The 13171-nt window shown below is 40.5% G+C and overlaps 1 protein-coding gene across 1 annotated transcript; it reads left to right on the top strand.

Moving 5' to 3' along the window:
• Positions 1-8013: 8013 nt before the first annotated feature.
• On the top strand, positions 8014-9735 carry cxcr4b (chemokine (C-X-C motif), receptor 4b). Its single transcript, XM_069698431.1, has one exon. The coding sequence runs from the start codon at positions 8014-8016 to the stop codon at positions 9196-9198; it is 1185 nt and encodes a 394-aa protein (XP_069554532.1). The 3' UTR covers positions 9199-9735.
• The last annotated feature ends 3436 nt before the right edge of the window (positions 9736-13171 follow it).

Raw genomic sequence — 13171 nt, 5'->3', positions numbered from 1 at the left:
CAGATGTATTATTTACTCCTCATCTTTGTTTACACAAAAACACAATAATCCTCACAGATTTGGGGCAGCGGGAGGTAGAAAAGGCAGCACTCTGTATCAGCGCAGGGATCTACAGTCTTCGCAGTCTTTAGAAAAGAGAAGAATTCAATTGTGCTTCGAAAATAAACCCAAAGGCAGCCGAGTACAAAGGGCCCCGGGTCCCCAGCGAGCGCCTTTAAGATCCAACCCAATACTTGGTTTGAGGAAGAAGTGCTATCATAAGGCGAAAGGAGTTCTGAGGGTTGGTTTGTTTGGCTGTAAATATCGGTATTTTTTTTATTCACGAGGGGCGCTACCTGTCTGCTTCGATACAAACATGAGCAGAAATAGTGCGTGACTCCTTTCAGTGGTATTATGCTGCTCTTCTTTCTGAAATAATACACATTTCAGACTAAGAGCCTCCTTTGTTTCCGCATCCTTGGCGTTTGCTGAAAAGCACTGACATCACGAGCATTGGTGAGCAAAACAATGAGTGTACCGGTATTTACTCCAGGTAAAATAGAAATTTGGCACGTCATATGAATTGCTTCACGAGAGGCTCCAGCTCAATCAGCAGACTGTGATTAAATCATGTGACTCATGTACTGAGAGTGGCAACAGAAAAACAAAAATTATTTTGTGTTTTACTACCCGCTGCCATTTTCCTGGAGACCATAGGAAGATGAAAATAAAACAACTATTTGTTTTGTGTTAGCTCCAGGCAGTCTGTGCAGACGGTGTCATTTTTCAGACAAGGAGGCACCACACGAAGCATCCCTCTGGCCAAGGCTGATATATGTTCCTGTGCGGGTGCTTTGTTGTGGTCGGGTGCTGGACACTTGCTTCAGACCAGAGCCTAATGTCACTCGTCATAGGAACCTCTGTCCATCTGCAAGGATGCTCATCTGTACAAATCCAGGTTGTCAGTTTTCCATCACTGTGTTTGAATAATGAATGAAGCCAGTTTTTTTTGTGCTGAGTGGTACTATAAATCAGCACTAAAAACAAACTGCCACAGGCAACAGTTTTACCTATATAGCCTCTCCGGAAAGGTTAAAACGATGTGTTTACTTGGATAATCTGAGACTGAGAGGTAATGCTCAAACCGTGTTATGTGTAGTCTGGTGCAGCAAAATGTGATGACTAATGGAATAAAAACAGCTGCTTCACCTTTTTCAGAAACACTTTTCAAAATAATGTTGGCATCAAGCCTTGAAAGTCAAGGTAGATACTGCAGGTGAAGAGGGGGGAAATCTGGACTCACAGATACAATATAACCATGAAACTTCCCTGTTTGATGACTTATATAAAGACAAGTATTTCTTTGTTTTGCAAGTTTTCTGAAATTTTAAGTTTAAATATACAAGTGAGTCATTCCCTGATTAAATATGCAGTAATTTGCATACATTAAAACAGAAAACAGAAATAAAGCAAGGTTCAGCCTTTAATTTTAAATAACATGTTCAATTTTACAATACATCTTTAATGACTTTAAAAAAAAATGTGTTTTCTTCTCATAGTCTGAATGAGAAATCTCCACTCCGGTGGCACTTACACCCACCAAACTTTTCAATTTATATTTTTTTGACATTTTTGTACAGTAGTCTGAAAGAAAACATGTTATGCAAACAAACAAAATAAAAAAATCCCTTTTTTCTTGTTATCAAGGCGACCAATTTGGTTTAAAGTTATAAACAAGTCGGTTCTCAACAGTTAAACCAGTCATATTAATCTAAAAACAAAGTATACACTATTAATGAATTAAATGTTTACAAGGCCAAAAAAAATACAACTTTGTGCTGGCTATTGTTTCATAAATAAACTGACATATGATTCAAACAGATTTTCCTTCAACACTCTCAATGTTAGTAGTAGTATTCGTTACAGAGACAGTCTGGCCCGGCAGCAGGTTTATTCCCTTTTTCCCCTTCTGTGGTCACTCAACTCTTATCTATTGTCATCTGGCCTATTGTTCCTGTTATCTGAGGTGATCAGGTGATCAGCTGAGCCTCTGTTCACATTTGAGTCTCCTCCACCATCCTCACTGGCCAGATGGAGGACTTCCACCTGCAGAGAGCCTGAATGAACTCTCGCTGTGATCTTCTGTCGTATACAAATGCAGCAGAGGGATCTCCCACAGTCTGCAGTAAACAGTAACTCAGGGACTGTTTCAGAAAACTATCTTTTCTACTACGGCAGGTCTGTGTGATGCGCTGACACAGTGGCAGCCGTTTAACATTGTTTCTTTGAAAAAAAAAAAAATCTAAAATCAGGCTTTTAATTAGACATCTAAATTCTTGTGCAAATTAAAATATTCAAATCATCCAAACAGGAGAATTTGCATTGCTTTTATACAATGTACTGTATATTAATGACCTAAACTCCACAAAGCACTGGAGGCTGTTTTGCCAGTGTTATAATGCTGTTGCAAGGCAAAAACCACAGTGGAGACGTTGGTGAGAAAGCAAAGGAAACCCTGGTTGCATTTACCATGGACTCAGAAAACACCCTTCCTATGCAACAACCCACCACATTTCTCAAGCAGCCTTGTGACTCACTTTGGATCTGTGCCACATGTGGATACATTTCTCCCCTGACTGCTCGAGGGCAGTGTCACCCATTTCAGTTTTTATTGGTTCATGCCCTACGTCTAATTCTGCAGGGACTCCATGTCAGGACAGGCAGCAGCAGGATTCAGGGTAATCAGCGTGAAAATGTTCTGGAGTTAAAAATTGCCTCCTTCCAGTTGTCGCCCACCAACGTTGTCAGACTAGTGGCTGAGGAGTAAGCTTGTTAGTATCAAGTAGGGAAAAATGAAAATAAATCACCAGGCCTCCACGTTGAAGGCAGGACCCTTGTGTATTGCTGTCCTGCTGTGACCCCAAATAAATATTACCACGGGAGTCAGAAAGATGAATATATTTCCAACTTATTCTGTAACAGATATTTATGGTCTCCATTAAAATCCGCTGAGATGGATACTCCAAAACTCTCTCCTAAATTGTGTGCAAAGACTCCAAAACATTTTTGTTCAGTATAGAGTGACAGGTCATGACACTTTAAGGTCGTATTCCCTGCAGGGTAATACAATTCCTTCAATTATCCAACTTGTTAATAAAGAAACAAATTTGTTAAATAGAAACTCATTAGAAAAAAGGAGCTGATTGTGTCTGTAATAACATCACACTAAAGTAATTTTCATTAAATCACACAGGCTGAACTTCTGCACACCCTTGCATGTCGCACTGAATTCACCAAGGTATTGTGACCTTGATTGAGGTCAAGGAAAGAGAGTTTCTTTTTAAAAATGGCCAACAACACATGCAAACCCACGGCACAGTAGGAAGTTTAAGTGGGTGCCCTCCAAAGATAAGGAGCAAGCTTTGTCTTTAAAGTGGCTCTATTGTTCAAATTCAAGCTCTTTCTTCACAACACAAATACAGAAGGAAAGCAAGCCGGATGCTTTTACAAATATTTTCTTATGTGGAAATATAATCATTAATATTTCTTTGTGCCAAAACCACAAAAAAAAAACAACCCCTGGTAGTGACAGCTCTCACATGTCAGTCAAATAAAGGGAAGGACTCTTTGAGGAGTTTCCGTCACTTCTGCACAGCATCTGCATTCATGATTAAAGTCTTGCAATAAGTTGTGCACTAAGAGTATCGTTTTTCTGCTGTCAGGTTTTTACACACCGAGGCTTGATCTGTCTTGTCTTGACACGAGACACAACCCAAACAACGGTGCGGGGAGCATGAAGGATGGATCTCACATCTTGGCTGAGGGCCGACGACCACTCCAGCCCCCGCAGCAAACCCTCTCCTTCCAACAGAGGGGCACAAAAACAAGAGCACCCTGATAGAGCAATGGCTGATAGATAGATAAAGGAGTTATGCATTCCGAGGTGAATAATGAACATAAGTATGCACAAACATGTGGGGATGCATTCAGATGATCTTAAGTCATTTCAAAACAGAATAGTTCACACTTCAGTCCTTGTACTAACATCACAGAGGCCGCAGCCTTCATTAGGAGGCAGAAACACACAATTTATGCACCACAATAGATTTACTACGTACTACAGATTATTTATAGGACTCTGAGAGTGTGGATAATGACTTGAGTGTAACAATATCTGATGGAACAAGAGCTCTCTTATGAGGAGAGCACGTTTTTGATGCATATCAAACTGCTATTGAAAACGAGCTCGACAAATGTCTCCAAAAATAAAATTCTCTTCTCTCACTGCAGCACGCCTACAACTATCTGAGTCTAAAGTGCGTTTGTAAGCACACACACTCTTGCATGGACTGAAAAATACACATAGACAACTTTTCAGTGCTCAGACAAGAGATTAAAGGTATTTGAGTTAACCAAAAACCCTCTGAGCATTTACGGGCGACACCCAGAATCAGCTCAGTAAACAAGCCGCGATGATATTTTCTATGCGGTGATTCTAAAAAACGTGACAGAGATATTAGAGCTGAGCTATCATTATGAAAAATGATCCCCGTGCCGACTTGCAGAGGGGAGCCGGGATGAGTTGGAACTGGAGGGCTGGTGTTGACTACAGCACTGCTCATTCTTCTCTTTATCTCACCAGCATTCTTCTGCCTCATTTCAATAGCCATTCTTCACCGAAAGGCCTCCTTCACTGCCGTTCACACTTCTTGCAATTTGTATTCTAAGTAGCTCACAGATCTTTTGTATTCTGGGCCGATGGCAATCTGAATCCTGACACTGACATGGGAGGCTGCAGAGCCCCAAAAAAAGGTCTTATTTATCATCAGGAGTGAAATCTCTTTTGTTGAAATCTTACAAAACGATAAGCTCCATGTACACACAGACTCCACAAATGATGAAAGACAAAATTGCAAAAGTGGATTGATTGCGGCACACTGATTATGTCTAATTTTATTTCTCAAAGGTACAAGAAGACAAAATGCAGGTATGAAGTTCTGAGTTTTTCACATGGTAGGTACTCCATACTTTCAAAGGCATGAGGAGGAAATGAATCAAAATGTCATGGAGAAAAATCCATAAATGGATCTGCAGCAAAGTTACAGTATAGTGAAGACGATTTTATAAGGCACCAGCTTCCATTTGTACTACATCATTTCAACATTTTGCTAAAATCTCCAAACATTGACTGAGTTTGGATTCATATCCTCAGGCGACCTCCTTTAAACAACTTCAAAAAAGAAATAATAGCACTGAATTGATAGTAATATTCTCTTATTGAAAAAAAATACAAGATTTTTTTTTTGGTGGCTATTGTATTATTTTATGAGTTTAACTCTGTGAAACATTTTGCTCACAAAGGGACGTTAATTATGCTTCAAGTAAGGACACCTGCTACACAGTGGAATCATTTCAAAGACCTCACAACACAGAACATTACATTTAAAACCCTCCACCGAGAATTTCAAAAAATTTCTGTAGGTTTTTAAAAACATACAAACACTTCAGAAGAAAAGCAACATCAAAAAGTGAGTTAGTGGAATTCCCCTCTGTACTGAAAGTGATTTGGGGGAATGTAAAAAATTAAGTGTTTTGTGTAATTCAGCGAACAGATGAAATCCTGGAATCTGCTGGCAGACAGATAACAAAGAAAACTGTCTGCGTCTGAATGGCGTTGATAAGAGCATCATACCATACATACATACAGTGGCCTCTCTGAGCTGCAGATTCCCCCTGTTTTCCACTCCTCAGGAGTCCTGCTGCAGGGCGATCTGAGGACAACACACACAGGATTAATCTACAGCTACTTTGATAAGCCTCAACACATACGTATCAATTTAATTTATACACAGTCATGTGTGATTAATACAGTATGTCTGCAGTTGCTCATTATTAGATTATTATTTCATGGATGCTGTGATAGTATATTAAAGTGGTTTTGCCTGCAGGTTATTTTCTACTCAGCACTTTCTCATGCTGAGATTCAGCACTGCATTGTCAACTGTTTACCAATAAATCATGAGGCAAAAATCTTTATTCTGAAGAAAATGAAAATACATTGCTTCTCTCACACAAGGGGATTTCAGAAATACAAAACAGAAATTCAACATGGAAGAGAAGTCGAAGCGTTTCTCTTTCAGTTCATTCAGGTCACCGTTAAAATGTTATGCTGTTTTTGCGCTGCAGGTTTTTTGGTTTTTTTGGGGGAGGAAAGGGCGGGGAGGGACTTAATCCTTGTCATTGTTACTAAGGAAGTTAAATAACAAAGTCACCACATGAATGCCGACAGTTTTATTTCATCTTTTAATAGCAGGAGTCAAATTTATGATTCGGATGTGACTAGGATCTTTCCCAAAACCTATCCATTTTGATGAGCACCTCATACTAAGTATTTGTTTCAGTTCACTGCTGGTGGTTTTGCAACTCAAATATGAATTGTGGATCGTTTCTCAGGCTGCTGTACCTTTAACAGACTGATTTTAGTTGTTAAATCTTAATCATACCTTCACACATGCCTCTAAAATGGCAGGAATAACCACTGGATGAATATTTTCAGTTCACAAATTCATCTGTCTGCTATAAACCCATCTTTCAAAACTGCTAACGCAAAACAGACGCCTGTAAACACTCACAATCCCTCTTTAGCACAAGAAAGAGAAATCAGTGGAATCAATGGTGCAGCACAGCTCATTGAATCTATCAGTGCTCTCAGATATCACAGACATAAAACAGTATTTGCATGCCACATGGAGGATATTCAGTTTCAAACAACCGTCAGCTCTGTCTGAAAGGAGGGGCGGGGAGTTTCGTGTGGCCTGGCCCTGTCATCACTGCCTTAACTGAAATGAGAGAGGGGCTGGCAAAGCCGTGAGAGAGTGAATGTTCGACATACCGAGGCTCGAAAGCTGTTTGATAGAAAACCACACATTATACGGTGTGTGGCTCTTTTTCAAATCCACTGGGGGTCATTTAGCACTTGGGAGCGCAGACATAACAGCACTTGAGAAGTGACAGAGTATGTGTAAAGGTGAAGACAGATCCAGGCCTCCGCTGTTGGAAAAAATGTCATCAGACACAGTTATAGTGATTTGTAGGGAGAAATATAAAGCTGGGAGGAGACCCTGAACGACCAATCAAAATGTCAGTCCTCACTATGCAGGTTGATGATATATTACCAGTGTAATCTGAAAATTACTCTAATTTTCAAAAAGCTTTCCTGGAGAGGCATCTGAGGGGACCTTTTGTCTCCTACAGAGTCTCTATAATACCTCTTGTAGAATTAGGTTTCAATGTTTGAATGTTATATTGTTTGCAGGTGACAGTGGTCAAAACATGCAGCACAGATTTTATATAGTTCTTGATTTGAAAGCTCTTAACTTCTTATTTCATGATTAAAATCAACATAAATTAAACTCCATTAAGAAAATTAAGCCTCCTAACACTCCGTGTTTTTCACACAGGTCACATAAAGAGGACATACTCTCTAACGCCAGTCCTTATACCCAAAAGGCTTTGTTCAAGTCCGCGTTTTTTTTCCGTCTTTTTTTTTTTTTTTTTTTTTTTAAAGGCAATGAGGTATCAGACGCCGTTTTTTGGACAGTTTCACAAACTGACGCCCTTATCATAGTTGGTTTTATAGCCCACCCGTTTTGGAGACGACGTGCTCATCCTACTGCTCCTCCTCTCTGAGGGAGGCGGGGGGGAGGGGTCAGAAGCACCGGTGGTATTTAATGAGTTGGTCCCTCACAGACAACCAACTGATCACCCTGACTCACACGACACGACACACTCACTGCTCCGAATATTATCAACATGGAGGAGGTGAGTTTCTCTCGCGTTCTTTTTCTAACCTGACCTGGGAAAGTTGTGTCTGCTTTTTGCTTTTGGACGTTTAATGCAAATATATTTGATACGTTTACACTCGTGTTTATAACTTTACTGTTAACCTTAAAAGAAAGACATTTAAATATAAAATTAAAAACTTGGAGAAAAGAGAAGCTTTTTTCCAATTAAAAACAAAAAAAGTTTGCAGAAATGTGCTTGGAAATAATTACTTATATCTTTCCTAACACAAATCCTCTTTTCTTTCAGTTTGATTTTGCATACGACTTTTTAGACAACAGTACTTTCAACATCTCAGAGGAGTCTGGAGACTTCGATGATCTGGAGTTCCAAGAGCACTGTGGCAGAGCACTCAGCAGCAACTTCAACAAGGTCTTCCTGCCTGTGGTTTATGGAATAATATTTATTCTGGGGGTAATTGGCAATGGATTAGTCGTTGTTGTCATGGGCTGTCAGAAAAAGGTCAAAACCATGACGGACAAGTACCGGCTCCATCTCTCCGTTGCTGACCTCTGGTTCGTGCTCACGCTGCCCTTCTGGGCCGTAGACGCAGCCAAAACCTGGTACTTTGGAAGTTTCCTGTGTGTGTCTGTGCACATGATCTACACAGTCAACCTGTACAGCAGCGTTTTGATCCTGGCCTTCATTAGTCTCGACAGATACTTGGCGGTTGTACGGGCAACGAACAGCCAAGCCACAAGGAAGCTGCTTGCGAACAGAGTGATTTATGTGGGTGTGTGGCTGCCTGCAGCCATCCTGACTGTACCCGACCTGGTGTTTGCCAGAGTGCAGAACGTGAGGTCCTCAAATATCCTCCTCAATGAAGACAGCGAGGAGACAGCAGACTCCAGGACTATCTGCCAACGCATCTACCCAGTGAAAACCAGTCTCATATGGACAGTTGTGTTCCGCTTCCAGCACATCCTGGTGGGCTTCATCCTGCCCGGTCTGGTCATCCTCATCTGCTATTGCATCATCATCAACAAGCTGTCACAAGGCGCCAAAGGCCAGGTGCTGAAGAAGAAAGCGCTGAAGACCACAGTCATCCTCATACTGTGTTTTTTCACCTGCTGGCTGCCCTACTGCATCGGCATCTTTTTAGATACCCTCATGTCGCTGAATGTGATCTCCCCCTCTTGTGAGCTGCAGCAAGCGGTGGAGAAGTGGATTTCTATCACAGAGGCACTGGCCTATTTCCACTGCTGCCTAAACCCCATCCTCTATGCTTTCCTGGGAGTTAAGTTCAAGAAATCAGCCAGGAGTGCACTGACAGTGAGCAGCCGATCGAGTCAGAAAGTGACTCTCATGACAAAAAAGCGAGGGCCAATTTCATCCGTGTCAACTGAGTCCGAGTCTTCAAGTGTTTTGTCAAGTTAACTGATGTCCAACCTCCGTGACTTGATTCTCTCAGGAAAGAAAAAAGCTAAGCTGTAATTTCCAAGAACTTACTACATTTTGTACAGATGTAAAAAGAAGAATTTTTATACTTTTGGATTTGTTTGCTTTGTTAAAGGCAGTTGTGTGCTGTGTGAGTTGTTTTTGTGTGTTTTTTTTTTAATGATTCTTGGCTCCTCAAAGCAGATTGTGTCCTCAGGCAGTGCCTCATTTACATTCATTCAGCTTTACAATCCATTATTCAAGTTTTCATCTTTACAGTCTGTGAAGCCATATCAAAGCTCAGGCATACAATGCCCTATTCTGTTTTCAGGATTGGTAGCTGCTTTTGAAAACCTGTACATAGTTTGTAGCATTTGCGTGTTCACACTTAAGTTGTGTGATTATCTGAAAGCTGTTATTTATTGCTGTCATTCACACTGGAAGTTTGTGAAATTAAAGAAACTGTAAGCTGCTTTTTTTTTTTTTACGATTTGAAATTTGTTCTTTTAAAGTGAAAATAAAAAATCTTGCTTCTGACAATAATTGTGTGGTGTACCTTTTTACCAGCACCCCTTTCCCTCAGGGTGTGTGTTTGCGTGTGTGTGTGTGTGTGTGTGTCTCCTGACACAAATGTCACCACCTGAACTGGCTGAAAAGCCAGAGGACTGAGTAGACAGGCTCTGTAATTGTAGGAACATCTGTGCACTTTTATATCTTAAGCAGCCGTGACACAACAGGCAAAATCTTCAGTTATAATTAGCTCCCATATGGCTCCTTAACAAAATAAAACGGCATGTTATGCCCTCCTTTGACTTAATTTCTTTCTTTTCCAGTTTGCAAGATATACTGCTTTCACTATGCTTGACTTGTAAACAAGTGTAATCCTCGTTCACCTCATAGAATAGGTCAATGGGTCAACATGGCCATTTCCTGACTCACTAAACAAAAATAATGGTATTTGGAGCCCGGGTCATATAGTATGAAGATGCAAATAGGCAGGCTTTGTCTTACGGAGGATTCATGTGATATATCACTGGCAATAAATCTGCTGGAATTTCATAGTGACAAGACAAGACATAAAGAGGACAAGTTTCAAACACACACTCTCATCAATCTTTTCTGTTGGCTCCTTTATCCACTGCACAAACTAGAGATTTAATCTGGGTGGGCTGGTGATGGAGTGATGTTCAAGTTGGAGACCAGAAGAAGCAGGCAGCGATAGTTGTCAAAGGAGAATGGAGCCATCAAATGGCTCCTGTGCGAAGCAGCGCTGGCATTCATTCAAAAACTCCAACTGAGATACATTTCCATGTCTTTACATGTAAAATGAAAGGTGTTAAATTCTACCACCAAGCTGCAAGGTTAATGGGTGTTTTGGTGCTCTGCTCTCTCAATGACAAAACATGAGCGGCTTTTTCAGTTGGAAATGTACCCAAATGATCCAGAATTAGCATAACAGCTTGGTAGCCTCAGCTTGTGTTGCGAGAGAGAGAAGGGAGATGTTGAATTAAGCCTTCACTGTGCTTGGATAAATCGTTTTCATCAGCTGTGACCATATTGACTTCCAGCCAAAGGATTGTACAAGTACTTGCCGTGTACATACCAAGGTTACATGGTGTAAAGGTGGTGTGATATCAGATCTCCATTAGCTTAAAGACCTCAGGAAGAACACCGATGAATGCAACAGTCAAGAACACACTTCACAAGTACACAAAGAGATGAATATTCTTTTCATACAGTTCCTGCAGAGGGAGTACACATAAGTGATCTGGAATCCAACACTTTCTGAATTTACTGATTATACAGTATGTCAGTATGTTTTTAAGATCTTTTCAAAATACAAAGCATCATTAGCATAAAAAACTAACAAAACAAAACAAAACATGGATGCCGCTCTTTTCCGGACAGACTAAAGTGTCTTTTTTTAAGTGCATAAATTTCAAGTGCTCTAAGTACTCCTAGAATTTACTGTAGGTGCAAGAAGGTGCCCTTTCAATTTTTACTGAAGTCGTTGTTCTTTCTGAGTGATAATAAAAAATGTACTGCCGCTTCTGTACTGTGAGTTTCTAAAAGTGTTTATTTTACCAGACCTAAGCCTCTCTCATTATTATGATACTGGATCCAGCATCTCTTGCAAAACATACATATCCTCTTCTTGTGTAATGGTACAAAGATCCAATCTTTCTGACAACTGAAATGTTAGATAAAACAAAACTCATGCATATCTGTTCCAACGGTGAGGAGTTTTTGGGTTAAAGGCCAAAGCTGTTGAAATAAGCAGGATATTGTTTCAACTGGTGATTCATTAGCTCTGCGCATCACAGTGCTCATTTTCAAACTGGGGCTTCAGACCGCTGTCCAGTCTGTTCAGGGAGTCACTGGAGTCTTTCTGTTAAAAATATATTAAAACATCAGTGGCGGGACCAGTAAGTGCAAAGGTCATCTTCAAACTAACATTGCAAACTAAAGATGAAAGGAACACAAATGTAACAGGCAAGCTTTTTGGACAGCGACATGCTCCGTTAAAGGTTACTTTGTTTTTGTTGGAAAGTGAGCAGCAGGAAAGCTGCTTCCTGCGTCAAAAGCCGCTGTGGCTGACAACCTGAGAAAAAGCTTTGATGACACCCCCACTGTATGCAAACCACCATCTCTCGCTGTGAGTGGCCATTCCTGCAAAGGTCACTGGACACCTCAATGTGCTTGAAGCACCCAACCAAAGCCGTGAAAGTAATTTCACGGAGCGTCACTTTTAGTGTTCATGTGGAGGTGGAAAACAGCCCCACACATTGTGGTCATTCGCGCTCATGTATCTGTGTGCATTCTGTGAACTATGTTAATCTACTGAAATGTTTTATGCTGTATTTACTGAGCCATGTAATAGTTATGAGTAGAGAACAGATTTTAAACTTTTTTTTTTTTTTTTTAAACAATAAAGGACCATCACATCAAAACACCAGCGCCTAAAATGTTTCAAATTTGTGGAATCTGTATGTTGTTATTAGAAACACTGAAAGACCCACAAAAATATGTATAAAATTAAATTAAGGGCGGCACGGTGGTGCAGTGGTTAGCACTGTCGCCTCACAGCAAAAAGGTTCTGGGTTCGAATCCGATCCTGGGCCTTTCTGTGTGGAGTTTGCATGTTCTCCCTGTGCTTGCGTGGGTTCTCTCCGGGTTCTCCGGCTTCCTCCCATCATCCAAAAACACGCACCTCAGGTCAGGTTACCTGGCGCCGCGGTCATGGCAGCCTGCTGCAGCATCTCCCCCTGAGAGCCCCCCTGCTGTAGTGAAGAAATTTCCCCTCGGGGATTAATAAAGTGTATAAAATCAAAATCAAAAACAGAAAAGAAAAAAAAAAATCCCTCTACACCATGCCACAAGTTGCATGCCAGTCAGCACCAGTTATTACAGCACACTTTATACAGATCTTGATCTTGTGTGTCTTGACACCACAGCCTGTAATTTGTCCAAATAGATGTTGTTTTTAGAACTGATGAAATATCAACAAAAACCTTAAGCTTAAAAAAAAAAAAACTTCTTATGCATTATTCCATGGTTTGCATAGCATTCAGCAGTATTTCATATTTATCAGTACCACTTTTTACATCACAATTTCCACTTTTATCCAGTTTACATGCTGTATGGAGATATACGAGTTGGCCTTTCTGGAGCTACTTCAATTGTCCTGTTTTTTTTTTTTAGAAAGTTCAACTCCAGAAAGTGTTGCCTATTATTTCCAGAACTTATTTTGTGTAGATTTCTAAATGCTGTGAATTGGCACAGTGTGGCCCAATTTTACAGCAATACACATACTTATGAGCAAATTACTACTGAGTTAAGGTAACTCGTGTTTACATAATACCTATTTCGTCTACACACCGTGTAACCGGTCGCGCTTAACAAGTCAGACGGAACTATACATTGTAATTAGTTTCTACCCGGATACCCCGGCATCCGGTATTTTGTGCTCCGT

This window comes from Brachyistius frenatus, unplaced genomic scaffold, assembly GCF_029030835.1.
Source record: "Brachyistius frenatus isolate BFR_SWC_R1_liver_20210118 unplaced genomic scaffold, ASM2903083v1 Contig_27, whole genome shotgun sequence".
Lineage (NCBI taxonomy): Eukaryota > Metazoa > Chordata > Actinopteri > Embiotocidae > Brachyistius > Brachyistius frenatus.
This window is presented reverse-complemented; position numbering and strand designations above follow the sequence as displayed.

What these genes read in the sequence shown, in the direction of transcription:
- cxcr4b (XM_069698431.1), top strand. Translation starts at nt 8,014, where the DNA reads ATGTGCTTGGAAATAATTACTTATATCTTTCCTAACACAAATCCTCTT.